The 27,486-nt window shown below is 54.2% G+C and overlaps 2 protein-coding genes across 2 annotated transcripts; both read left to right on the top strand.

The window, feature by feature from the left end:
- The first annotated feature begins 1,045 nt into the window (after positions 1-1,045).
- NT5C1A (5'-nucleotidase, cytosolic IA) lies at positions 1,046-4,537 on the top strand. The gene is made up of 5 exons (XM_010576066.1): positions 1,046-1,214; positions 2,052-2,181; positions 2,497-2,619; positions 3,068-3,252; positions 3,543-4,537. Exons 1-5 carry the CDS (start codon positions 1,101-1,103, stop codon positions 3,906-3,908), a joined length of 918 nt encoding a protein of 305 aa, XP_010574368.1. The 5' UTR covers positions 1,046-1,100; the 3' UTR covers positions 3,909-4,537.
- Positions 4,538-19,454: 14,917 nt separating this feature from the next.
- HEYL (hes-related family bHLH transcription factor with YRPW motif-like) lies at positions 19,455-26,814 on the top strand. The gene is made up of 5 exons (XM_010576065.1): positions 19,455-19,531; positions 23,334-23,400; positions 23,888-23,971; positions 24,424-24,505; positions 25,945-26,814. Exons 1-5 carry the CDS (start codon positions 19,455-19,457, stop codon positions 26,610-26,612), a joined length of 978 nt encoding a protein of 325 aa, XP_010574367.1. The 3' UTR covers positions 26,613-26,814.
- Positions 26,815-27,486: the final 672 nt, after the last annotated feature.

The raw sequence follows: 27,486 nt of genomic DNA, 5'->3' as shown, positions 1-27,486 counted from the left end.
AACGGCATTGCTGGAGGATTACTCACAGGGCAACGTGCTACACGAGGATCCTGGAAATCACAGAGGAGCTGAGGTTGAGGTGTTTCTGAAGTGCTGACGCCTGGATTTCCCAGGCTCCCTGCAGAGATGCATCCCTAAGTGCAGCCAGGCAGCGTGTGGGCTGGGACTGGTCACAGCTCCCGGGGAGCATCCCCCATGTGAGCTCCCAAGTCCTGTCCTGCTCCCAGGACTCGTTGCAGGCAGAGTCTGCTGGGAACAGGGCTGCCTGTGCCACTGTCCCTGCTTAGGATTTGCTGTTCTGGAACCGAGGATTTGTTGGCCATCAGTAATGAATTTGCTTTCATGCTTGCAAGTGAGTGATGGGGATTAACAACCTTCTGCCCTCCAAGGGGGAGAGGGAGGACGAGTGGGGGTCAAGATAAGATTGACTTTCCTGGTGTCCCCTGTCCCGCTGCCACGTCCCACTAGAGGCCCCTTGTTGACTTCGGTGGATTTTGGATCAAGCCCTCGAACATTAATAATAATGACTCATAAATCATTGCTTGCACCACCTGTTTGTCATGTTTCCGCCCACAATAACTATATCAAGTGTTTTTATAAGCTGAGCTGGCACGGGTTGTTCATCACATCTGGACAGCATCGTGGGAGCACGGATCTGGCCAAGCCGCAATATGTGGGGGTTTTTTTCCTGGCTGGGGGGGGAGAAAAAACACGCAAATCCCTTCTGCATGGGTTGAGTGGTTCTCCTGGGGTAGCACGTTGGGTCCGGGTGGGTCCTGGGAGCCTGTTTGCAGTGGGAGGGCTCGGGCATGGTGCAAGCAGCAAAAAAAGGCTCTTGTGTATCCCAAATGTGTGGGGACGGTGCATCAGGGCTTCATCTGTTGAGGCATTAGAAGATCAGGGTTGCACCTGCCCCATTATCCTCCAAATCGCTATGGAGGTGTCACTCGCTTCGTTGCCTTTTGTGTTGAAACTTAACAGATACCTTCTCAGGCAGCGGGGCTGGGTGCAGGGGCTGCCTCCCCATTTTCTCCCTTTCCCCACAGCCAAAGCCTGAGAACGCCATCACCATCGCGGTGTCGTCGCGCGCACTTTTCCGCATGGAGGAGGAGCAGAAGATTTACAACGAGCAAGGGGTGGAAGCCTATGTGAAATACCAGCTGGACCATGAGAACGAGCCCTTCCTCCCTGGGGCTGCCTTCCCCTTCGTCAAGGTGAGCATCCACCCGCCTAAGCTGAATCTGCACTGTGGTCCTGACCAAAAAGTTCTGGGGAGAGGGGAGTGCTATGGGGTGGTTGTGTGGGGAAGGGATGGGAAATGAGCAGCGTGGCAGAAGGGATGTAACCACAGAGCAAACAGAGGTCAAATAAACCTCCCGGCAAGTTATGTGCTTCTTCCAGGACTGAGGAAACGCTGAATTTTCCAGATTGGCAACTGAGCCCAAGAATTGAAGAAATCGTCTCCTTGGATCATATTAAAGTTTCCCTTTAGGGAATTCTTTTTTTTTTTTTTAATTACAATTTATTTATTCTTTTAAATTGGCTGAATTTAGCCTTGCTACAGAGTCAGCCAATTTCTAATTTTGACATGTTGAAATGAAGCATTTCAAACTTCAAAAATATTTTCCAATTTCTGCCCAAGTTCCACTGGATTCAGTGCAGTTTTGTGTGCTGGCCCACACTGAAGCAATCTCTTGTCCATTCCCAATGAATAAACTAATCCAGTTGGTGGGGAGAGACTTGTTCTCTTTCTGATTGCTTGAAAAACACTCATCTGTAACTTTGAGATAATTTATTCTCATCTCCTAATGAAAATTTGAAACCTTTTGTGTTTGAAAATAGAAGAGTAGCTATGTGTTTTTCCCCCAAATCAGTTCTTTTTTCCCAGCTAAAGCTGCTTGCTGATGTCAGGTTGGCTCAGGGTGTAGTTGGGGTTGGGCCAGATCCCTGGTTTTGGTGAACAGAAGTGTTTTGCTTGGTGAGAAGGGGGTCAGGGCCATGCTTGGGGCTCGCTGACACCCACCTCCCCACTTTGCCCTGGGGTGCTGCAGGCGCTGGAAGCAGTGAACACGCAGCTGCGTGAGCTTTACCCTGACAGTGAGGAGCTCTTTGACATCGTCCTCATGACCAACAACCATGCCCAGGTTGGGGTTCGCTTGATCAACAGCATCAACCACTATGGTAAGCTGAGAGCAAAGCTGTCCTTTGCGGGGGTGCTGATGGCTTTTGGGCAAAGTGTTATTGCCTGGTAGCAAGATAAGGAGACTTTCTCCTGCCTCTTCCTCCAAACCACATGCTGAGCCCACTTCTCCCAAATTTCCTGGGCTTTGAGTGGAAGTTGGCTGGTGGCAAGGATGCTCTGGCTGCTGGCCATGCTGTTGAACGGCAGTACCAAAATTAGCGCCCATCCTGCCGACTCTTGGGAAGCCACAGGGGAGCAGCATCAAGGCTTGTTTGGGGGGCAGTCAGGCTCACCCTGGGTCCATCTGTCCTCAGATCTGTTCATCGAGAGGTTCTGCATGACGGGAGGGAACAGCCCCATCTGTTACCTCAAGGCCTATCACACCAACCTCTACCTCTCCTCCGATGCCGAGAAAGTGAGTGGGGCCATTGAAGAGGGTGAGTCTGGGGTCCAGCTTGAGTGGAGGGTAGTGGGGGGGAGCCTGGAGCCCTCAGGGGGTTGGTGCCAGGAGTGATAACTCCAATGTCCCTGTCCCTACATTGATGTGCAGCTAGGGTCTCCCTTGTCCCACATCCCATCCTTGATGCTCCAAAGAGCCTCTAGTTTCCATAGAAATAAGGCTTTCCTTGAGCTCTACAGCTCTTCCAAGGCAAAGGCACTGTTTTTCCCTGTTAATTCTTGTATGTAAAGGGAGGTTTGTCATCTGGGGATTTGTTTTTGCTGTAAAAGGACTTGGATCCAAGCTGCAGGCACTACTGGGTGCGTGCATTTCCTTGCAGTGTTTGCTTCCAGCCCGTCATGTTTTGCTGTGCTCCTCAATGGATAAGCGATGAGGCTAGGTTCTTGGGTAACTGCCACCTCTTGCCTCACGCTTTACGTCCACAGGGATTGCTGCAGCCACCATCTTCAGCCCCAGCAAAGACCTGGAGGTGTCGGAGAACCAGCTGCGGGTGGCGTTTGATGGTGACGCCGTGCTCTTCTCTGATGAGTCGGAGCAGATCGTGAAGGCTCACGGCTTGGACATGTTCTTTGAGCATGAAAAGGCTCACGAGAACAAGCCTCTGGCACAGGTAGTGCTGGGGTGCGGTCAGAAAAAGCCTCTGGGAGAGAGACAGCCTGCAGGGATGCTCTCACCTCTGGGAACAAGCCAAGGGTCAGCATGTTGAGTGTGAGATGGGGTGGGTCAGCAGGATGGTACTGCTGGCCCACGGGGTGGCTGTGGCTGGCCCCTCACTGTTGTTTCTGGGGGCTCAGAGGGAGAAGGGGTTAGCTAGCATGTCTGGCTCTGCTAGGACTGGGTGCTTAGAGGAAGGGATAGCATGGAAGTCTGCAAAGTGATGGTTTCTTCTTCCTTTGGCAGGGACCCTTGAAGGGCTTCCTGGAGGCCCTGGGGAAGCTGCAGAAGAAGTTCTATTCCAAGGGGCTGAGGATGGAGTGTCCCATTCGCACCTACCTGGTCACTGCCAGGAGCGCAGCCAGCTCGGGAGCTCGGGCCCTAAAGACTCTGCGCAGCTGGGGCCTGGAGACGGATGAGGCTTTGTTCCTGGCTGGGGCTCCAAAGGGGCCGCTGCTGAAGAAGATCCGTCCTCACATCTTCTTTGATGACCAGATGTTCCACGTGGAGGGAGCCAAGGAGATGGGCACTGTCGCCGCCCACGTCCCCTACGGCATCGCCCAGAAGCACAAGCGGCCGGCGCAGGAGAAGCAAACCCCGAACAGCAAGTAGCGGAGCTGGGTGGTCCCGCAGCCCCCAGCACGCGGCACAGACTTCACCCCACGCACCACGCTCTGACCTGGGTTGTGGTCTGCAAGGCAGAGAGCATTTGCCCTGGTGAGCGTGAGGTTATTCCCCAGCAGGAGCCTTGTTGGGGGCATGGATGGAGGAGAGGGCTGACGAAAGGCTTCCTTTCGCCTCTGTGTTTGTTGCAATGTCGTGGCATTGTCCCCGTTCCCTGTGGGGCTGGAGGGTCTCCTGCGCCGGGCAGCTCCACCAGCCTGTTTCCCTGTTGTCCATGCTCTGCACTTGCTTCAGGCAAAATCCCTCGAGGATGGATCTCGCCTTTTGTGGACTGTTTGTGCCAGGCAGGTTTAACCTATTGGCTTTTCTTTAAACCCCCAGGTAATTCCCAAAGCCTTTGATTTACAAAGCAAATGTGCAGGCTGAACTGTTGAACTGGAAAGCTGGGAGCATGCAGAAACCCTTCTTGCAGCTCTGAAACAAAATGTGCTTTTTAACTAAAATTAAACCATAATATTGTTCCTTCACAGACCCAGTCCCTGCTCCCCAACCAGAAAATCTTTCATGTCTTTGTCCTTTTACCAAGATTTTGTTAGCTGACTAGCTTTCCTTTCATGCGCTAAAATTTGGAAAAATAGAAACAAAACTTACATATATTTAAAAAAAAATATCCTGTTTCCTGCTTGGAGCTTTGGGCTAGTGTATTGTTGGCCCAGGTTTTTAAATTTGGGTTTCACAATTGCATGGGTTAGCACTTAAAAATAATAATCTCAGTGAGGCATCCAAAGCCCAGCTCTTGTGTGAGCCGTCCAGGGTCTGCAGACACATGCCTAGGGCTTGAATTAAGTTAAAAGCAGGCCCTAATATATTAGGGACATAATTTGAAGTCCATTTAGGTAAATCTGCAGAGAATTTCAGCCTGGGGGTTTTAATGAAAGGATTTTTTCCCCCTTTCTAGGCTGAGCCCATATGAGTTGATAATCTCTTTCTCCTCAGCTTCTTAAAACCTCTGGTGTTTCCTAAAATAGACACCTCTGCTAGTGATGCTGTGAGAGAGAACCAAATCTCTGATTAAAAAACAGGAAGAGAAATCAATTGGAGAGCTGCTCCAAAATCGGTGTGAAAAATCACACTGATGTTTCTGCACAAAGCCTTGTCCCAAAGGACACTCTCAGGAGAAAAATTTGAAGACTACTTCTTTCTTGTGTTTTTTTTTTCTTTTTTTTTTCTTTTTTTTTTTTCTTTTTTTTAGGCAGTACACCCCATGGTTGGGCATGAAGGATGCCCAGTGTCATCAGATAGTAGTTTTCTACAAACACCAACTCCATGGGCTGAAGTTTCCCAAGGTATGTGTCTGCCTCTAGCTCAACTTTGCAGGGAGGCTTCAGCTAAAACAGCTCAGCCCTTCCCAACAGCAAGGCTAGAGCCCGAGTTATCACGCTTTTGACGAATATATAAACAAGCTGGTGATGCCTTCAGTGGCTCGGGAGACTGTCTTCTCATTGCACTAAATCCTGCTCTAGCAGTGAAAAGCAAATTGCACTTTTCCCCCCCCAAACTATTTAACTTTGTTAACAGACTGTTATTTGTCATGTCTGGGTGACAAGCACCTTAGAAGAAGGTCTAAAATCGAAACAAACAAACAAAGTCTTGAAAGTATTTCGGTAACACATCTATTAATATACAGGTTTATAAAAAGGTCTCATCTTTTTAATGTGAACCCCAGATATTGGGATCTGAACTGTATCTTGGAGACCTTTTTGGCAGCTGGGAGGGGGAGAACAGCCTGGCCTCCCAATAAACTTTTCCAAGGTGTTTCCTGAAGATCGCATTGTGGAAGCCCAGCCAAGGCCAGCTCGCAAATGGGCTGCACTGGGGCCTCCCGCCAGCCCGGGAGGTGATGTTGTAAGAGGAATAGGGTTGTCAGCAAGCCCTTAGGAACCCCTGGCCAGGGCAGGGTGCTGGTGAGATCGGATACGGGGTGCAAGCACAGCCACTGGGGATGGGTGCTTGCATTGGGTGCCGTGAGGCATGCGTTCCTTTTGATGAGGAACGTTGGCAGGACTGGGCTGTGCAGGAGGAGATGCCCTGTCTGAAGGTGCTGTTAGCTCCGGGGAAGCAATGTGTTGTGGTTTTGGGACAGGGCCCTGGATCTCAGCAGCTTTCACTGCTGCCTTTCTGGGCCATGAGATGCACAGGGAGCTGGGTGCAAGCTGGGGGGCAGGGGCACAGTGCAGGCAGGAATTTTAGCGACTGCTTAGGGTCCTCCGGCTGCCAGGGCAGCTTAGGGACTCACTGGGAGACATGGGGCTCGGGAAACGGGCTCCAAGTGAGGTAGATCTCCCTTTGCACCTCTTGAGTCCTTCCTGTGTGAGGAGGATTTTCCGTTCCTGCAATGGCTGCCCCATTTGCTTTTATCCACATGGTTTCCTAAGTTGTTTTTTGGTTTTTTTTTTTCCCTGCGTCACTACAACTGGCAGATGTGGATTTGCTGCACTTTCCTCATGTGCCCATCCGTGACATCGCCTCAGGCTGGGGGAGCAATGCAATCCCCAGGACTGGCTGCATGGGCTGGGCACATCTTCCACCCTGGTGGGCCAGTGTGGTTGTGCCTCTTGTGCTGCACTGGCCGACGACTGGACTTTCCCGCTGTGTGTTGTTGCTGTGGGTTTCATTTCATTGTCCTCCGGCGGTTTTTCTTGTGAATGGACTGCCATGTTAATGAAATCTCTCTGGGTGTTTTTCTGTAATAAATTGTGTTGGTCCCAGCCCAGCTCTCTCTGTTGCCATTCTCACAACGGGTATTTTGGCTCCCTGGTGCAGCCAGCAAGAGTCTGGGGTCTCTGCTTGGGACCTCCCAGGTTTTATGGTGAAGGGGTGGGAGTGACGAGAAGGAAAAGGGCCTTTTGGGATTTAAGGGAATTCAGAAAATGTAATAAAAGCAGCTACCTGGGAACTGGAGGCCTCTGGGAGAGGGGGGATTCCAGAGTTGAGAGATGTGTTGTGATATAGCTACCTTCCTCTGCTTCGTGAACAGGCTTTTGTTGTAACCTGGACTCGTGATGAAGTCCTGGATAAAAATACAATTTGGCAGAAGACTTTTGTCAACTTGATCTTCTCCCAGCCAACAGGTGGGAGGCAGCAAAAGCTTTTTAGGGGAGATTTATTGCTGCTGAAGTACTGGGTTTATCCAAATAGCGACACTGCAGTTCTGGTGTTAGCTCCTTCCTGCCAATAAGGAGAACAGATGGGTTAAGGGGAAGCAACAAATTCTCCATCCGTCACCAAATATAGCCAAGGAATGTCCATAGGCCTCAGGGCAGTATGTCTGCTATGGGTGTTCATTTAAGGGACGGATGGCCCTCAGCAGAGAGTGTTCTTGTGCAGCCTTGCTTGCTGGAATGCCTTCCCTGCGCCCATCCCCAATCCTCCATGTTCTTCCACCAGATGCCTGGAGGAAAACAAATTCCAGCACTGATAAGACCCATGTTGCACCAGTGAAAGTCCAGGTGAGCCCACCCAGTCCTGAGAGGTCAGGATGTCCATGCCAAAGCCAAGAGCTGCCTCTGATGTTCACGCAAAGACTGCCCCGAGCCCTTGACTCGCCCTTGGGGACCAGCGTTGGCACTGGGGCCAAGGAGCCAACAGGTCATGGAGAGACATAGGCCAAGGCCATGCAGAGAGAGGAGGGGGACGTTTGCATAGTTGGGTCTGTGATGTCTTGTCATTGGTTTGCTGCAAGCCTGAGTTTTTGTTTCTGTTGCCTGTTTTCTGAGCTTTTTCCTTCATCAGGCATCGAAGGGCTTTGCAATGAGTGTGCTTTAAAATAAAGAACATGGAGGAGGAGAAAGCGGAGGCAGAGCTGATGGAGAATTATGCTGCCACTCAGCTATTGTCAACACAGATGTTCACAAGGTAATCATGGCCTTTCAATAGCAGGAACCGCTTTTCATGATGAATCCAGGATTTAACCCCCAAAACTTGTGGGGCTTCTTGATGTGACACCCCTGATAACCAGCTGCATGGCAGGAAGGGCAGGCAGAGTGTGGACTCTGCTCTCCTGGTCCTCGTGTACATAGGGTAAGTCATGACACCTCCCTGCCTCAGTTTCCCCATCACCATAACAGAGATCAGAATGATCCAGAGGTAACCTCAGGTCTGGAGGATGACTCCAGCTCCTTGCAGAAGAAAAGCAGAAATCCAGAAGAGCTCTTAAGTGCAAAACCCCATATCTCTGCAGTGATGCCTGCAGGCCCAGCAGCAGGTCCCAGTGTGTAGGGGCCATGCAAATACAGGCCTGTCCCGACAACCCCGTGGTCTTGGCCATGAGGGGTCCCAGGCTGCACTGGCAGGGACTCCACCTTGTCCCTGCAGCACATTTAGTTTTACGTCCTTTCCAGAGTGCAGAATAGTGGCCAACAAATGCGAGCAGGGACCTGCAGCCATCCCAGGAGGCTAAAATGTCAGGGCAGGGGACCTGGTGACAGGCTGACAGAAACACTCGGAGTTGGAAGAATAGATAAGAGGACCTGGCGGCAAGAGAACAAGCAAAGGGCACTTGCTATCAGCGCTAGCAGGGCCGTGCCAGGATTTGAACAGCCTGACCATCTCGTTCCTTCGACACCACTATTTATAGCAGTGTTTGCTGATGCCTCTGTCACCGGAGCCTAAAATGGTTCCCCCATGTGCACCCGGGGTGGCTGGGCTCAGCCATCCTGTGCTGGGAAGGCCACCAACGAAGCAGTGACTTAACGGAGCGTGTGTGAAGCTGCTCATTGCCCTGCTGATGGAGGAAGCCAGCGTCTCCCTCTGCCAAGAAGCAGCTCCACGCTGGGCCAGCTCCTTGGAAGATGCACCAGACGGTTTTTGTTTAAGGCCTGGCCCCTTGCCAGATAGAGTCAGTGGGGTAAATAGACCCACCTTCCACCCTGCTTCTTCTTTCCCCCCAGAACTGGGGCTTGTCCGGCTCTGTCTGGAAGCCAGCAGTTTCCACAGCTTGATGTTGGTCCTTAAGATAGCTGTGGGGTTAGCTCTGTGTGTTGCCCATGCTGGTGGAAATAACCTTTTGGTTACAAGGCTGGAGCAAAATGCAAGAGGGCAAAGATCTTGTAACCGCAGAACAAATATGTCCCATTCCCTGTCTGGAGATTCGCCTTTTTAAAAACTGCTTAGTTTTCCCAGTTCTGCCCAAGCCAGTGAGCGACGGAGGCGGAGATCTCTCTGTCCTGGCATTTTCCCATTCCTGCAGCGAAAGCTTCGTTACCAGGGCTGCACTTCAAAGCTTTGCTGGCAGCGCTGTGCTGGATAGGACTGCGCTCATAATCCCACCGAGGAAAAGAGGAGGGGGTCTCCGCAGCCCTGGGGCTACAGATGCCAGGCAAGTATGGCTGCACCCGCCAGGGAGCGATGGCCAGCCCCATGCTGCTGTGAGCTTGGCACAATCGGTGCCAAATTTTCCGACCGAATGACTTGAGAGGAGATGGGCATTAGTGTTTAAAAAAATATACAGATAAAATCCTCGGGGATAGCATCCAGCAGTCCTACACGCAGGATGGGACTTTTACTTGTTTTGTCTTAGGGCAAATCGCATGGTTCTCCCTTCTCTCTGTGACAAAAAGGGGAGCCCAGGACTGGCTCTGAATTTTTAAGCTTTACTCGGTGAGTGCTCATGTCCAGCCGGCCAGGAGTACCCACGAGCAGCCCAGCAGCTGGAACTGGCCCGCGCTTGTGCTGCGGCTGCGTCCTTGTCACTGTGGCTGTCAGCAGCAAGCAGGGAGCAGTGGTTTCCCCCTCGAGATAAAGCAAATCCATTCAGGGCTCTGCAAGTTAGCATCTGCAGGCAGCGGCGTTGACACCGTCCCCCCGTGAAACGGGGAACCGCTTCCAGTCACCACAACCAGACCACCGCCTTGTGAAACGCTGCTCAGAGGCAGCGAAGCCCTGAGGGAGGACCAGCAGAGTCTTTATTTGGGAAATCCTGTGAGAGGGAGGATAAATGAGGGAAAAGTTGCTCTGGTTGCCCTGTGAGGGAAACCTGGCTCCGCGCCGCGCTTGCTTTCGGGCTGCATCTGTCGGGAATTTGTGCACGGGTGGAAGTAGTCGCGTGTGTTGGAAATTCACGCCCATCCTGAGCGTGGGGGGGAGAACGGTGGGCTCGTTTCTGCTGGCACAGCCGTGGGGACGGGGATGGTTGTGGTGCCGAGCGGGTGCCACGAGAGGGCGTGAAGGGCTGCGCGGCGCGGCGGGAGGGTGCGATGGTGGCAGGCGTCCTCCTCGCAGGCCTCCTTCGTGGGCCAACGTCCTCCAAGCGGCATCGCCGCCTTCTGCGGTGCCGCCTGTTGCTCCTTCCCCTTCAGGCGTGTGTTTGGGGAACGTGTGAGTGGGCATCTCCGCCCTGGCACAACCCCGGTGGCCATCTTAGCCCCGAGGCTGTCCCCAACCCACCACCTCATGGCGTATGTCCTCCATGGGGAAGGGCAGCTGCTTGAAGCCCACCAAGCTGGAAATGGAGAGGTTTTCTTCAGCGCCAGCTCCGGCATGGGGCACTATATCCACAAGTACCAGTGTGGCGCTGAGGTAGAGCCGACATCTTGGGCACTGTGGCACTGAGGTGGGGCCACCATCTCTGGTGCCACAGCAGGGTGGCCATCTTGGGCACCATGGCACGGCTGCCATCTTAGGCACCTTGTCACCCGGGGTGACCAGGCTGGGTGGCTGTGGGGCCACCCCGCACGGCATGGCTGGGGCGATGGGGGCCTTTCCCGCTGGCTGTATAAACAGGCCCCCGCTTCCTCGGCGGCCGGGCGGCCTCCTCCAGGTGCGGCTGGGAATCATTAGGAGCTCTCCGCGCCGGGCTGAGTGTGGGAACTGGAAGAGAAAGCTGGAGAGAGGCCTTCTTTCATCTCCCCACTCCCTCCTCCCCCTGTGTCTGCCAAGCCTGGCTTCCTTTTGAATCCTTTAGCTTGTGCCAAGCGAGGGAGAAGGGGGGGGGGATAAAGAGAAAAAGGGAAGGAAAAAAAAACCCCACAGGAATGTGTCCAGGGATCTGGCTTCATTCAGGCTGCCGAGCCCTGAATACCCCAGCTCCCGCTCGGGGAGCCAGAGGGAGGGAGGCCACGGCCGCCCCCGCGACAGAGGCAGGGGGAAAACAAACAGGGAAGCGGCATTTGCGCTGCGGCTGTTACCACAGTGACTGACAAAGGGCTGTCTGGGAGGGGGCCATGGCCACGTTCCCCCCCCACCGCCGCCGCCACGGGGCTGGGGAGGTGGGAGCACCAGGTCAGGGTGTCCCAAGTCCCGCAGAGGGGGGAGCGAGGGCTCTCGGCGTCTGGGCGAAACCCGGGCCGTGTTTCATCCCGGCATGGGGATGTGGTGCCTAGACAGACGCCCTTGTGTCGGGCCTGTCTCTCAGTACAAAGGCGACAGGGCTGCTCGCAGGGAGGGCGCAAGGGGGAGGGTGGGAGGCTTTTCTCCGGCGCTTCAGGAGGATGGGTTTTTGACTCGCTGCCGACTTTATTCCCAGCAAATTAATAATTTCCTCCCGCGGCAACAATGTTGGCCTGTGTGCGTGCCTGTGTGTCGGTGTCTCCCACTGCCCTCCCAACCGCATTTCCCCCTCTCCCGGCCACGCACGGAGGGTCCGTGCCGCGCACAGCGGACTTCCTCCGGCCTTGTCCTCATCTGGGCTTCTTCCAGCTGTGCGTAACTGTCAGATTTGGCCCAGCTGTGATGGCTGCTGCCTTGGGAGCATCCCGGCGGGAGCGCTGGGCCCGGCTGTGAACTGATGATGTGAGTGCCGGAGGTGGCAGGGAAGCATGTTGGGTGGCAGGGAAAGAAGGCACAGCTCCAGGAAGGAGCTCTCGGCTTTGCAGCCTGTCTGGCAGAGCGCTTGGTGAAATGGGAAAGCAAGCAGGCAAGCAAGCATGCAGGGCAGCCACCAGCACATGCTTGCCTCTGCGCCCGCCTGTGCAGGGTGCTGGAGATGCAGGGCAGCCGCAGGACAAACCCAGCGTGCCGGACGGGAGCACCGGCCACTCCAGCTGCTGCAAAGCGCCTGGCACTTAATCTCGTGGTGGTATGTGTCACCTAAGAGTACTTGCATAGCTGTACACACTCGCACGAGCCCATGCACACACACTTGCCGCTCCTTGCGGCAGCGGTCTGCTCGCGCACATGCCTCCCTGTGTGCCATGGCTGTGCTCCGTGCGTGCCCCCTGCGCGTTCACTCCCATCGCCCTGCAACCCATTCCCACACCACCCTGCCTGCACGTCTGCCTGGAAACGTGCAGGGCTGCCTGCGTGCCCACCACAGCACAGATACCTCTCTCTTGTGTGGGCACACAATATGGCATACAGTATCTTCTGGGAATGCAGTCCATTTCTCTGGCAGCATTGTGTTTTGTTCCTTATGTATATCCCCGGGGTGGTGCCACAGGTGGGCAATTGTTCCAGCTGACAGCCTGAAAGGCAAAGAAACAAGATTTAACTTCCTGCTATTCAATTAGAGAAAGTGAGCATTCATCACCAGCTGCTGGCTGCTGGCAGGAACAGACCCACCCGCCGCGGCGGGTGCAGGAAAAGCTCTCCTCGGCAGGAAAGCTGCCTGCTGCCGCGGGCACGGCAGGCTCCCTGTGCGGCCCGGCTGCCAGGGCTGCTCTGAAGAGCCTCTAGGTAAGGCTGGATGCTTCCCCTCCTCTCCTCCACTGCAGCTGATGTTCTCTCCTGTGTGTGTTTTTGGAAAGGAGGTTGCCTGCCCGTTCAAAGCAGCCGCATGGAAAGCACCAGTGTGGGTTGGGGGGGACACTAAGCGGGGAGCAGCCACGCAAGGAGGGAAAGCCACGAGCTTGCAGTGCTGGAGGGGATGTCAGCACAGTGGCTTCCCCCCAGGCCAGCCCCATCACTGCAGGTTCAGCCTCTGCCCTGAACTCTGCACGATCCCTGACCCTGGGGCCTCTTGTGGCTGAGGGTTGGCGGCTTTGGAAGCCCTTTGGACGTGCACTTCCCCTCCTCTGTGCTTGAAGCTTGTCTTGACCGAGCCAGCAGACACCGGCCGGTGTGTGGAGGGGCAGGGGATGATCCCTGTCCCTACTGAGGAGGACTGGGAGCCTCCTTGTCCCTATTTCCCCACACATATGCACGGTCCCTCATGGTTATTTTCTGGGCTGGCAAGGGAGAACAGAACGCGCACTCCTGTGAGCTCCATGTCTGGTAACAAGCCTGCCTCCATCTTTCCTTGTGCTGACTCTGAGCCACCCATGAGGCACCCGCTCACTGAGGCCTTGTGGAAACCCCTGCAGCGCCCAGGCTGCAGTGGGGAGCCACAGGGCTTTCAGAGGCTCCCTGGCAGCTCCATGTGCCAGGAGCCCAAGGCCATTCCTGCTCCATTTCCTTTCCTCACTCTTCCCCTCCTGAGGCTGATCCAATTGGAGAAGAGTCTCCTGCTGCCTCCTCTCCCTGTCCCTTCCCCGTGCCATCTGTCCCCAGCACAGCGACATCTTCACAGCTCTGTGCTGGTGGCATTTCTGCTAAAGGTCCTTTTGTGCACCTCTTAGTTGGCTCTCTATTTTTAATCCTTCCATCTCCACAGGGTCTCGGGGTATCCTCCAAGCTGGATGTGATCATCAGGGATGCAGTTGGAATCCGTTTCACATTGCTGCACCAAGCCACATGCACACATATATGTTCACATGCCTACACGCACGCTGGCTGCCGTGCCAGACTTCACAGCACTGTCACTCTCCCCTGTTGGAGAAGACAGGCGCCCCATCGGGTAGGACCGAGCTGAGCACAGCACCTCGCACGAACATCGGTTATTACCCCAGACTAGGAAGGTAAAACGCTGCAGCCAAGACAATCAACAGCAATTAGCCCTTTTGGGAACTCAACTTGAAATGCTGCAGAGGCTTTTCAGTGTGTGCCGATTGCTCTTCCTCCAGTCCTTTGGAAGTGATGCGAGTTGGACATGCCAAACCACTGGTCATGTCTGAGCAAAACTTGGAGCCTCGTGTCATTTCCATGAGGCTGGGAGGGCTCGGGGTGGGGGGGATGTCTGTGAATGTTAAAGGCACTTGTGTACCCAAGCAGTGAACGCACATGCTGTCATTACCTCTGCAATGCCATCTGGCCAGCAGCAATGCAGCTAGAACCAGGGCTGTGTGCAGAAGAACATTTTACAACAGAAAGCAATTAACCGAATAAAGCCCTTTTTAAAATCCAGTAATTAAAAACAGTCCCTCCCCCTTGTTTTCCTTTTAAGCTGAAAGTTGCTGTTTACTCATTTGCTTTACAAAGTGTGCCTTGTTGTGGCTTCAGAAGAAATGAAAGTTTGAAGTGGTTAGAGAAGAAAGGCTTTGGGGCTGGTGCGTTCCAGGCAGGGCGGAGGGGCAGGGGCTCTCCAGCCCGGCTTGTTTGTATTTGTTCTTGTCTACTCACAAGATCGCTAAACACACATTTAACAAGTGGTGAAACTGTCTACCAGCCTGATCTCTCCCAGGGTTCATGAGAAGAGGCCTGGCACATTAGCATTGCTGGGGGAAGGGGAGGGGGAGAACAGGCCTTTTGAAGGGTTGGTGTTTTGGGGCTGAGCGAGGGAAGGGCTCCTTGTGCAGGCCAAGTCACAAACAAAGGCACTGTGTTCCCCGGAGCCCTGGGGACTGGCCCCAGGGGAAGGCCAGGGCCTCGCTTCACCAGCGGTTGGGTTTTCCCATCCCGGCTCCTCTTGTTGCTTCAGCACGGGTTCAGCCTTAAGGCCACCCATGTCCTTCCAGCACCCAGAGACAGGAGCGGGACTGGCACCTCGAGTCAGCTCAGCCTGCCCCTGACAGCCAAGAGCCAAGGAACCCACCGCAGTGTGGAGGGCTGCAGCGTTCATGGAGACCATCCTGTACTGCTGCAGCTCGCCTTGTCAGCATTGCCCTCTCCAGGTCTGAAACGTGAGAGAGGAGCAGACCTGTGTCCACTGACAGTAAGTTTCTGGGCCCTCTCTGTGTAGCCACAGGGGAGCCCTGACCTCGGTTTGGGCTTCTGGATGAGCCAGTAACCCCAGCTGTCAGCAGGGCTGGTGCAATATTAATTACCACTCATTGCTGCTTCTCTGTAAAGTGAGTGCCCAGTGCATTAGCATCATTATGGGTGGGGAAACTGAGGCATATCAAGGGCATTCAGTCCTAAAAACACTGGCGTCGTCTGACGCTGTCGGGATGCACTGCCGATTCCGGAGCAGGAAGGCAATACTGTCCCTGGCTGTCCTCCAGCCCCACCGACCTGGGGACGCAGTCACAGAGCAGTCTTATGCCTGGCATTCACGGCTGCGGGTCCCAGTCTTGCCCTGGGTATGGGCTCAGGGGGACAAGCACCATCTTACGAGGCAGAAGCTCTTGCAGAGACAGCAGCACCTCTGAGGTGTCCCAGCCATGAGCTTGGGAGGTGCAGCCTCATGGTGCCTCATCCCACGGGGTTTGCACGGCTGTCCAAAGCCGAGCCGCATTCCTGGCCGCGGCGGCAGAGCCGGGCGCAGACCCGCCGCCGGGCAATAGGCGTGAGGACACAGACAGCTGTGCCAGGGTGGTGAGGGTAGCACCAAGTTTCAGTCAGGCCCCGAGCAGATACAGGATCTGCCCTGTCCCTGCCTGGGGAAGGGTGAGGCCACAGGTTTGTGGGAAAATGTTGTTTTTCCCTCCCCTGGACTGCCCCTAGCAGTCGGCTGGGCCCGCTCTGAATTGCGTGGGCCGGGGAAGTGGGGGCGAGTTAACAATTGTAGTGCCTCTGGCTTGGAGCAGAGCCACGGCAAACAATCCTCTCCTGGCCGCGCTCCAGATCTGACAAAACACGGAGGTGATATCGTATTCGTACCTACATGCTTTCATCCCAGATCACCTCCCGAAAGCCCTGCATGATTCTCCTGTCTGTGATGAATCCCTCTGCTTAGCCACAGAACAAGACAGCCTGTCCACAGTGTTGCAGCCAGGAATCCCATCCAGCATCCCTGCGAGGCCTCTGCTTTTGAAATTACAGCTGTGGATCTGGCAGCCAGTGGTGGGACCTGAGGTTAGAAGGTGATGTTGACTGAAGACGTGCGGACAGGGCATTCCAGGCATGCACGGGGTTAAATCGGAGGTGTCAGTTCACGGGGAGGTAACAGATATGTCCTGCTCCTCACTGCCTCTGGCTTTCCAGAAGCATTGCCCTCCCTCCCACATTCCAGCTGCTGCAGCTTTTCACAGCTGGCTGCTCTCCGGGGACATTTCCCAGAGCTGAGCAGGAGGGAGGGGAGCAAGCGGCTGTGGTCCCAGCACTGAAGGGGGGGTTGGTGGCTGGGCTGACTGTCACCCCCCCCAGGGAACCTTGGCCTGGAGCCCTTCACCCCCAGGAGCAGGCTGGCACAGGCAAACCTGGGCAATCCCAGGTCCCTGGCAGGGATCCACCCTCAGCCCTGGCCCGGAGAGTTTTTCCTGCTGCAGAGAAGGGACATCAATCTTTGCAGCTCACTTATTCCTTGGCCTCCAAAGCAGGGTAGCCAATTAGTGCTGGGTGTGATGGATGGCTTAGCCCCGTCCTCGTGACACCCATCCTCTGGAAACGGCTCCCACCACATAGAGGCACAGCCAGCCATAGCGGGGGATGGCTTTCACCAGCCTCCAGAGTCCCAGAGGGTCTCACAGGGGTCTCAGGGATGGGGAAAGGCACTGCAGCAGTGCTTGCTGAGCTCCCAGAGACATTGCAGGAGGGGAAACAGCCCTGAACGCTGGGCCAGGGTTGATAATTCAGGGCTTGGGGAGAGATTTCCTCTAATAATTCCCTGACTTGGCTGTGGCAAAGCCCATAGCTCTCTGGGGAAGAGCAGATCAGCTCTGGGCAGATGTTGGTCACCCACTGTTTGTGGCTCTGCGCTTGCGGCCAGGCTTTGCCATCGCAAGACAGCGTACCGTGGGAATAGCTTGCACGGACGCTCGGTGAGAGGCAAGTAGGCAGCAAAAATCCCATTGCTGCACTTAGACCCCGTCTCCCCTAGAATCATCCCTTGTCCGCAGTGAGGTAGGTCTGCCTGCTCTCTCCCGTGAGACATGGGCGATGGTTACTGAAACCTGGCTTCCCTCACACGCAGCTAAACCCTTTTAATCCTTCCCTGTCGTCTCCATTGAACCGACCTGTGAGGGGTCTCAGCACCGTCTCTGCTTCGGCTGCTCCCCGGCGCAGCTAATCCTGGGGTGGTTCAGATGGCCCTCCCAATCCCCCAGGGCTCGCTGGGGGCGATTATAAACAACTCTCCAGGAGCACAGGCTGGAAAACGGATCCGATTACAGGAGAAGTGGGTTTCGGGGCCCCTGCTCTGTTCATAATGAAGTGTAATCCTAGAAAAACATGTTGCCAATTACACTTCAATTGAACCCAGATAATGATGCTTAGACAAGGCCCAGAAAAGATGGAGTCTGGACAGTGAATTCCTTTCTAATGGAGAAGAAAAGCGTTCCTCCGTGGCAGGTCTGGGCTCTGCTTGGTTCAGGCTCATTGTGATATGAGCAAGAGCTTGAAATAACCAATCTCTGGATCCCATTTAAATGATTTTATCAGTGGAAAGAGTATTAATCTCTCAAAAACACATGTTTATGGGAAGTTTAGTTTGGAGATGTATGTTTTTAACTGAAATCACTCTGGAAAGGGAGGAGGAGTGGGTCTCAAAATTGCTAAAATAACACATTTCTAATTCTTCTGGTTCAAAGTAACTTTTCATTTTGAAATGTAAGCTAATAACAGCTCGGTTTCTTGACCACTTTTTATAGTGAAAATTAAAACAAAACATCAAAATTATAGAAACAAAGTGCTATAACCTAAGGCAAACGTTTTATTCTCATTTTGGGGGGTTTACAAACACTTCTGAGACATCAGCTTTCCACTCCAGTGCAGGTTGGCTGGTTCAGGTCTCTGTTGTTTTAGTTTGGGAGGGAGGATGATGAGGTTCAGTCTCAAAAAATGGTCATGGGGGCTGTGCCTCGCTCTGCCTCTGTGTGCTGGGCTGGGGCAGGCGTGGGTGAAGGGCAGGCAGTAGCTGGCATTTGGCTTTTACGGGAGCCGCTTGCAAGGTGCTGGGGGATTGCAGATGTCTCGGGGTTGGCGGGTGCAGTGCGGGTGAGCTGGCAGAGATGGCTGAGGCAGATAGGGAGCACCCAACCACGTGTCCGGGCACCTCCTCGCACGGGAGACGGGTGGCGGGGTGGCTTGGCTGGCCCGAGCGGCAACGGGCTGTTATCGCCGCCACGGTCTTTGCAAAAGGCTTTGGGAAACCCACGTGTTGCCAGATCTCAGAGCTGATTATTTTTTTCAAAATAAAAGGCATTATTTTTGTACTGCGAACCTCCTCTTCAGCTCTCTCCCTCCTCCCCTCTCTCTCTCTCCCACACACACACGTTTTTTGCTGCCTTGGGGGATTTTAGCAGCGCAGGGCTCTGAAAAACAGACTCCTACCTCCTTCCCGCAAGCTCAGGGAAAGCAAGATGCTCTATAGATACCGGGCTGCAGGTCAAAGTTTCCAGCATTACAGAATGAGACAAGAAAACAGCAATTCATGCTAGTGTCATAAAACCTAAAGTTGGGCTTTGGTTGGTTTGTTTTACAGGGTAGGTCTGAAATGCCCTGGCAGTGCCGTGAGCTGGCACGTGAAGACGCTCCAAGGCTGTGGGAGCGTGGCAGGGGGCCGAGCTCCCGACGGGACCACCGCGGCATGGTGCCGGGGTGCCAAACCCATCCCGATGCCTCCGAGCACGGTGCCACCGCTGCCGTCCCGGCCCTCGGCCGTGGCCGCTGATTAATCCCAGGCGAGGGCCCTTTGAGCGGCATCCTCAAACAGCACCGCGCTTCGAATAAGCTGGTTTCCATCTGAATCATAAGTCTCCAAAAGTGCCTGCGCCGCGCAGAGCCGGGCAGACATGTGTGTGCGTGTGGGGCTGGATGTTGATTTTTCCCTGAAACAACTCAAGGCTTTATCAGTCCCATCTCTTTCCCACGGTTTTCTGTTGCCAGTGAGGTCACTGGTCCCTTTAAACTGGGGCTGAGGCCAATGTGCAGCGGGTGGAAGGGGGGCCGTGGGCAGGAGGGGGGGGGACATGAGACGGTTCACACAGACTGTTCCTTTTACAGGAAGACTTGGGATTTCGACCAGCGAGCGGGAGGAGGCGGAGGGGGTAGAGGAGGCGGAGGGGGGGGCCTGGGAACCTGGGAGCGCCGGCGCGGCCGCGTAATCCGTCACTCCCGGGAGATGTCTCATTAACCCATTAACCAGGGAGGTTGGGGACGTGCTGGGAGGAGAGCGAGGGAGAAGCCGGGGGTGTGAAAGGCAGAGTGCGGGCAGGGGAGGAGCCGTGCGAGGCACTGGGGCCAGCTCCTCCGCGCAGCCCGGGGAGGGACGGCACTTCCCCGAGGACGGCGGGGAAGGACGGCGGTGGCCTCCGGGGCCACGCGTGGGGCAGCCTCGCCGAGTCCACCGGCTTCACCCCCCTAGAGCCCCGCGGGGACGCGGCCGCCCGGGTGCCGCCTGCGAGGATGAAGCGGTTGTGCGAGGAGAGCTCGTCCGACACGGAGTCCGACGGCACCATCGACGTGGGCCGGGAGGAGTACAGGTGAGGACGCGCCGCCGGCGGCAGCCCCTTCCCGGGGCTCAGGGAGGTGGGACGAAGTCGGGTTTTGGGGTCTCTGCTGCCGGGCAGCTCGGCATCCTGCGGGGGAACCCGGGCTGGAGAGGGAGTTCCCCGGGACCGGGCACGGCGCTTGCTCTTGCCCCGGAGCTTGCAGCGGCTCCCTGCGAGCTCCTCGGGGCGGCCGAGTTCGGCGCTTGCCGGGGCACGGCGCGGGAGGGCACCGGGCTCAGCCACGGACTCGCCGGGAGCCGGCTGGCACCTCGCTTAACCCCTTCGGGCTGGGCCGGTCCTGCCCTGGGCAAGGACGGGCGGGGGGCAGGCTGGATCACTCCAGCCTGCAAGCGTGGACTGATGCTGGCGTTAGGACTGACCCGGCAAAGAAACCCAAGTCGCGATACAAGTATTAAAGCTGTGTTACGAGCTGATTGCATTCAAGAAAACGCCTTATTCAAGCCAGAGCAATTGCCTTCTCTGCCAGAGAAGGGCAGCTCTGATCTTCGTTAGCGGGAGCCCGGTTGCTCGCAGGTCTCTGCACCCCGAGATGGGGCAGTCGTGTCCCCCCCAGAGCAAAGGCACCCATCAGCTGCCCGGGTGCCGCTGCAGTCCCAGCGATCCAAGGGCTCCCGGGGAAAGTGGAAGGAACGAGGAGGTTTTGCATGAGAAACGCTTCTGCTCTGCTGATGCATTTCTAATGCACCAGCTGGGGCTTTGATCTTTATTAAAGAGGGAGCCCGTGCAGTCTGGCCAGCAAAGGGTGCCCTGCTTTAAGCGTACACTTTCAGTATCGTAGTTCGCAGGCTCCATCCCATCACTGCTGAGCTGCAGTTTCGGCTCTGGGGCTTTGCTGCTGGGTGAAATAGTGAGTAAATACTGAGGACAGGACCTCTGCGTGGTTCCCCAGGCAATGTTCTCGGGCTTCGCAGCGCTCCCCTGGGCCGTGGCTCTGCTGGCAGAGGGCATCCCCAGCCACTGCTCGCAGCCCGGGTTCCCATGCTGTGTCAGCCATTCCCGGGCATGCCCGGGCTCTGAGCGTGCAGATAGTGCTGGGGATGAAGGAAGGGCTCTGTTATTTGGTCTCATCCGAAAATCAGCTGCTTTTGAACTCTCGTTTCGGTAGCCAAGTGTCCCCCTCCCTCTGCGTCCAGCGAGTCCCCAGATGAGTTCATTCCCTTTTGCCGCTTGGTATCCTGAGCAGAGAAGTCGCCCTGTCTGGTGCCAAGCTCGGGTTCTCATGGGACTAAATTAATGAGTCTGCTTCTCACTGATATGGTCACAGTAGAGTTGGGCATGTCCAACACGTAATGTCCTGCACAAATTCACTCACCCCTTACGCAGTTTCCAAGTGCATCAGTATTTAACCTACCTTCCTGCTGCACATGAGATATATCCCACTTCTTTACATCAGTGCAGCACACTGAGTCTATAGTACCCCGATGGATGAAGTAGAGGAATTGTCATAATGTTTTATTTCAATAAACAGTAACAATGAATTTTTGATCTCTCTCTGGTGCTGCTAATATGTCTTCTCAAGCCAGTCGTAGAACCAGACAGCGCTGTGATCTGGTGGTATTTGTATATAAGTATATTGTTGCTCGTGTCACGCAAACACATGGCCAAAAGAGCTGTTCCTGCCCTGACAGAGTTTACATCCCAAGTAATATGGTCCTGCATGGGATGCTGGCGGATTGAGCAAAATGAAACACTTCCAGGTGGGGAGTGAGGTAGAACGATTAGGGCAGAGGGAGGCAGCCAGGTAGTCTGGCTGGGGTTCCCAGCCCATTACCCATCGGTTGAGTGGTTTGGGCAAACCAGTTTCCCTGTAGAGTGGGGATGAGTCACTCCGGGTGTGAGGCTTGGTTCAGTGCGTGTAGCAGGTTTAGACTCCGGGGTCACTGCAAAAGTGCAAGATACTGGTTGGTTTTGGGGTGGTTTTTTTTGCTTTTTGCTTTGAATGAACAGCCAAAGTTATGCTGTAAATGATAAAGTCGAGCACAGAGCAATGCAGAAATTTTAAACATCAGAGAATATAGTTACGGTATCTTTTATGTGATTCAAATCAGTCAAACACATTTTTTAAACATATTTTGCAGTGAGCTATGTCTTTATATCCACATCTGGAACTGTAGTTCACAAAGAGCAACGCGTTCGGACAGCTCTGCAAAGAGTTTCAAAATTCACTGTTATAGACTCCTTGAGTGCGTACTCCGCATTCCTGTGCTGCTAGGTGAATTCAGTACCTGCCCCCTGCACATATAACACCCCAGCGTCCGCACAGAGCCCATTTTCACACCATACGTGCTCACCGTATGTGCATTTATGTATACCAGCAATGCATGTTCGTACTTGCGAAGCCAGCCAGCACCTATGCCCAGAGAAAGCCCACCCAGCAGACATTCAAATAGGGTACCTGTATGGAGATGAGCGGAGCAGTCAGTAGTAGAACGTGTTATTTCGTCTGATTGTGTAAAACCACTTCTGAAAGCACCTCACTTGGGCCTAACAAAATGTATTTTTAATGGGCTGAATTTGGTCTAGTTTTTGGCTTGCTGTGCAGACAGTACTGTCTCTGCAGAAACATCTTTAATAGACTGCTATTAAAATGCTTCGTCAAACTGAAAAATATTTTGATTTGATGGGGTGAACCCAAATGCCCCTTTCCAGATTTGTATGTCTTACGCGGTCTCTGAGTCCCTCCGGAGCGCTGTGCTGGCCAGGATTGCAGACTGCCGTCTTGCCTGCGTGTTAACATCCCTGCACCGAGTTTCGTAAGGCGCAGAAACAGCCCTGAGCCAGTCCCACTTCCAGAGGGAGAAACCCTGCTTGGGGGAGGTGGAAGGTCGCCTGGCCGGCCTCCCCTCCAAGCGGAGGGGTTTTGCTCCAAGAAGTTTCCCACGCCTGGTTATCCATCATTATGGAGACTTCACCTCCATGGGGACCTAAGGATTGAACTTTGCCTCCCTGTGCATGTCTAGTGCTGACCTTTGGTGGTTTTAGCCTCACCCGTGTCCACCAGGCACTGGACAGTTTGTGGGGCCGTTCTCCATAGCCTGTCCCCCCGTGTCCCTTGTCCCTTGAGCAGAGCTGGTCCTTGGGGCTGTTGGCCAGCAGGCACAGTCTCTGCTCTGTCACCTCCTGCCGGGTGTTCCCCCTGCCCAGGTCCTGGCCCCTCTTTGTCTGGTTCAGGGGTATCCATGCATTCAGAATATCATGGCCCACCCCAAAAATTGTGGTTTGTGAAGCGACTCTGCAGGAAGCCCTCAGAAACCACATCAACGCTGCCGTTAGCCTCACCCTGAGGAGCAACCAGCCCTTTGCTGCCGCCCTGGGTGGGAGCTCAGATACACGTTCGTGCTATCGCAGCGCTGAGATGCAAAGCCTTGCAGACAGGGCAGGCTCAGACACGAGAGCCGGGAGGTTCACACATGGAGAAAAAAAAGGCCATGACTCCAGAGCTCGGATCACTGCTTTTCCAGCCTGTGGAGATACCAGCACGGGCTGAGATTGAAGGAGACGTGTTGCTGGTAGCGGATGGACAGTTTGGTGCAGAAATCTGTCCCAGGCTGGTGGGAAACTCTCGGAGGGGAGGGAGTGGGATTTGAGTCTCTACTTGGTTCCCCATCCCCAATTCCTGAGCTCTGTGTTGTGGGTAAAAATGAGATGGGAACCACAGAAGATGTTATGGGGGGGGGGGGAACTGCAGATGGCAAACGTGTGTAAAGCATATGTGCAACGGAAGTTTCTCTCCAGCTAGTGCAAGAAATTATTCCCTCTTCTTCCCTTCCAGCCATGTTTCCAGGTCTGTGTCTCCCACTACGACATCTCAGATACAAGCCAGGAAGAAGAGGAGAGGGGTGAGTCTCATTTATGTTGGGGGTGTTGGCATTATGTATGGGAGTGGCTGTGCTGTGTCTCCCTGGGGGGTTTGGCTGGTTCCAGCTGTGTGCCAGGGCTCCCCGTGACATCCCCTGTGTGCAGTGGGGTGCTGTTGGCACATCCTTACTCTGGGGACGCAGTGCAAAATTGACTTTACACTGTTCCCTGCTCCATCTCCTGCAGAGCTCTCCCCACAGCCAATTCGAGATTTTTTGCAGAGGTTTGGCCTCAAATCTGGAAGAAAGGGGTGGGGATAGGGGTGGAGGAGAGCAATTTCACCTGGGGTTGTCACACCAGTCAGTTAATGTTTCTTTGCTCAGCTTTTGCACCCAAAACATTTACTTACATGGCCCTGTTCAAAGCGCCTCTCTCAACCTGCCATAGCTGTTAATGAGGGCTTTAGACCCACGAGCTGTGGCTGTAAATGACCATGGTTTCTTCTCTCCACTTGGAAATCTCTCACAGATCATTGAGAAGCGGCGCCGTGACCGTATCAACAGCAGCCTCTCCGAACTGCGGCGCCTGGTGCCCACCGCCTTTGAGAAGCAGGTGTGTGTGTCCATGATTTCTACCCATCCTCCTGTGCAGGCTGTGTTTCAGAATGAGAAAGTCTGGAGCAATGCTATGTCTTTCTTATCATCATCACTTCAGGGAGTAAGTAGGTGGTGAAACTGGGTGGTAAAACAATATTAACAAATATTCAGGAGCCCTAGGGAGGATAAATTCAGTCCAGAAAGTGTTTTGCAGATATGAAGATGCACAGAAATGGGGATTTTCAATTTGCATCAGGGCATCTTGGGAAAGGAGCTCCTTTTTCTACTCACTTGATGTAAAAACCAGAGCCAATGCTCTGGCTGGATGCCCTGCTCCAATCTGAGCCCTCCTGCGCTTCAGGACGGTTTCAGGAAGGAAGTCATTGGGCATAACACAGCCCCTGAGAGGCACAAAACCCTAGACCAAAAGATGATGAATTGCTCTTTTTTCCTGCTCCCAACATACAGGGGTCTTCCAAGCTGGAAAAGGCAGAAATTCTACAAATGACAGTAGATCACTTAAAAATGCTTCACGCCACTGGAGGAACAGGTAAGAACTGTTTTTAGAAGCATACGGGTGAGGTGAAGGTGAAAACCTGGAAGGAAAATTCCCCATCAGCCTCAGCAGCAAGCAATACCTTGATGCTGGTGTGCCTTGCTAACACCAGCCAGCACCGAAACGAATGCTGCCCTGCCTGCTTCCCAAGGGAAATATTTTTTGAGGGAGGGCAGATGGACATTTCCTGCCCTGTTGTTTTTTATATGGGTCAGCATCCCATGCATCCATTTGGCAGACTGGGGTATGTGGGATGGCAAGTCCCACAGACCTGCAGGGACGGCACCCCACTAAAAGCTGTCCAGCCAGAGACGTGCTTAGTCCTGCTCAGAAATGAAGCCTGCTTCCAGAAAAACGATATTAAACTCTTTACCTCCTCCCTGGGACACATTTCCTGCAGAGGCTGAATTCTGCATGGGGACTCTGCAAATAAACAAGGCTTTTTTCCCTTTCTGTTCTTTTTTTTGTGTCTCTTGGTTGTTATAAGAAGAGAGAGGGAGCCCTGTGCAAAATTCAACAAAGGTCTTATTTGTACTGAGACCTCAGTACAGACCCTCTGTCCTGTTCCAGTTAACAGGATGGAGATCACAGCTCCAGTAAAGAAGCCTCTGGCTTGCTTACCACCCATTTTTGGCTTGCTGGGGACATTGCTGGCATCCAGGCTTTGGTTCAGAGCTGTAACTTGGTCTGGAACATTTGTTTAGATATTCAGTTTGACTGCACTGCAACAAAGGGCTGTATTGTCACGAGAGACCCTGTCAAGCAAAGTGGTCCAGCGCTTCACTGTGCTGTGACATTCTCTGCTTTATTGCTTATCGTCTCATGAAGCTGCAAGTAGGGAGCAGAAGCCTAAAAATCAGCCATTGGTTGCATTTTATCTTGTTGATTTCTGTGGCTTTGAGCTTTCTTGGTCCAGTGGTTTTGGTTCTGCCACTGTCCTGTGTCCTTCAGCTGGACATCTGTTTAAGTCAAGTATAAAGATTGGGACCCAGGCAGAGGAAAATGGTGCTGTGGATTGAGGAGACAGTGTCCCGCTGTTCTGCAAGACCAGGGATTGTCCATTTGCAACGAGGGACCCAGTGCCCACCTAGCCCACAGTCATGTCTCCAGCAGCGAAAACTGATAGAGTCCAATAGGAAAAAATTTTTCCTTCCCGAGCACAGTTAATGAAACCTCTTACTCATCTCACATGCTGGAGTAAGAGGCTTCATGACCCTGGCAGTTTTATCCCGATGAGATAACCGCAGATGCTATTCTCATGCACGCAAACGTCCAGTCCTTTCGGACACCCACTTGGCTATCTGCTTCAGTAATATCACACAGCAGCAAAGTGCCTCAAGTGAAATACACAGTGCATTAGAGAGGGTAGTGAAATCAAAGCACATTCCTGGGCTCTGCATGGACTTATTGTCACCCGTGTCCTCTCCCTACAGGCTTCTTAGATGCTCGAGCTCTGGCCGTGGATTACAGGAGTATCGGCTTCCGTGAATGTCTCACCGAAGTTGTCAGGTACCTGGGCATCCTCGAGGGCCAAAACACTGCCGACCCCATCCGTCTGCGACTCCTCTCCCACCTGAATAATTATGTGGCAGAAATGGAGCCTTCGCCTGTGGCCACTTCTCTCCTGCCCATCCAGACGTGGCCGTGGTCCTTCCTCCACAGTGCTGCTGGCCCCGTGCAAATCCCCAGGAGGGAGGCTGCTCCCGCTCCAGTTGTTTTGACTGCATCTTCCTTGGCTTACCCAAGCCCCGCTGTGAGGCCAGCACCGCTTCGCCGTGTCCCCAGCGACATGCTGCCATCCCGCCGAAGCTTCCTGGCCAGCAGGATGGCCTCTTCCAGCCGCAGGGCCCGAGGCGCGGGCTCATCCACGGCCATAGCAGCTGTGCCCAGGATGCCGTCACCAGCGGGCATATTGAGAGAGGGCTCATCCAAGAGCAGCCAAATAGCAACGTTCCTCTTCTCACCAGCCTCTGCCGGCATCCCCATTCCACCGGCTTACACAGCGCCTCCTGCCTTGGGCGCTGCCGCGCAGGGACCCGGGATCAGGGTTGGGACATCCAGGATCTGCCGCTCCTGGGCTACTGAAATCGGGGCTTTCTGACCCTCCCCTGCCCTTCGGAGACAGGAATTCTTCAGCACTCATTGCCCACAGGCCTAAGAACAAACTCAGCTGAAAAGGCATCTTTCCTGCTTTGCAGAAGCCAAGGATCCATAAAGAAAATTCTCTTTACTCTTCCTTCCCTCCTCACACCGCTTTCTTTGCCTCACCATCACACATCCTCTCCCTCATGATGCCTGCAAACGTAAATCACATCCAATTTGATGCACTTGTCTGCACGCGGCTGTACTCCAGATCCTTCTGGCTACGAGGGAGGGGGCACACGCAGATCTCAACCCTGTTCCTTCTCCAGCACATCCCTCTGCAGAGCCCAGTGTTGCTCTCCTTTGGAAAACAGCCAGCCTTGAAATACTGTCTTATTTCCTTGGGGACTCAAGAGCTGCCAGAGACTTGCTCATGCTGATTCCCTGTGATGTGTCCCCCAGCTGCAGCACCTAGTTTTGGTGTGGTGGGACAGACTCAGCTCAGCCCCCTCCCCAGCACTGCTGGCACCCGGCAAGGCGGCTAGGGCCCCCCCCAGCTCCCTTAGCGAACTGGCTGCCTGCTAATCCCCATGCTTTCCTTGCTGCATTACCAGCTTTTCCCACTTACGTGCCCTTAAGGTGGAGTGAGGCAACAGCTTAACAGAGCTCGTTCCCACAGCCAAGCTGAAATACTGCCGTGTCCACAGGGCCTGTGCTGGGTCCCTGCACAAACCGTGCAGGAGCAGCTGGCCAGGCTGCCTGGGTGGAGGGAGGCTTCTGCAGCCCTTGCTCCGCACTGAGGTGTGAAGAGGCGAGATGAGGCAAGACAGGGGATTTCAAAGGGACGTCTGTCACGGAGGGGAAGGCTCTGACGGCCAAAGCGAGAAGAAAAG

Source organism: Haliaeetus leucocephalus, unplaced genomic scaffold, assembly GCF_000737465.1.
Source record: "Haliaeetus leucocephalus isolate CR32 unplaced genomic scaffold, Haliaeetus_leucocephalus-4.0 Scaffold517, whole genome shotgun sequence".
Lineage (NCBI taxonomy): Eukaryota > Metazoa > Chordata > Aves > Accipitriformes > Accipitridae > Haliaeetus > Haliaeetus leucocephalus.
The sequence above is the reverse complement of the archived record's forward strand: the minus strand, read 5'-3'. Positions and strand labels throughout refer to the sequence as shown.

What these genes read in the sequence shown, in the direction of transcription:
- NT5C1A (XM_010576066.1), top strand. Translation starts at nt 1,101, where the DNA reads ATGGAGGAGGAGCAGAAGATTTACAACGAGCAAGGGGTGGAAGCCTAT. An exon ending in CAACAGCATCAACCACTATG is followed by an intron (nt 2,182 to 2,496) that starts GTAAGCTGAGAG and finishes ATCTGTCCTCAG; the next exon opens with ATCTGTTCATCGAGAGGTTC. An exon ending in GAGTGGGGCCATTGAAGAGG is followed by an intron (nt 2,620 to 3,067) that starts GTGAGTCTGGGG and finishes TTACGTCCACAG; the next exon opens with GGATTGCTGCAGCCACCATC.
- HEYL (XM_010576065.1), top strand. Translation starts at nt 19,455, where the DNA reads ATGAAGCGGTTGTGCGAGGAGAGCTCGTCCGACACGGAGTCCGACGGC. An exon ending in CCAGGAAGAAGAGGAGAGGG is followed by an intron (nt 23,401 to 23,887) that starts GTGAGTCTCATT and finishes AATCTCTCACAG; the next exon opens with ATCATTGAGAAGCGGCGCCG. An exon ending in CCACCGCCTTTGAGAAGCAG is followed by an intron (nt 23,972 to 24,423) that starts GTGTGTGTGTCC and finishes CCCAACATACAG; the next exon opens with GGGTCTTCCAAGCTGGAAAA.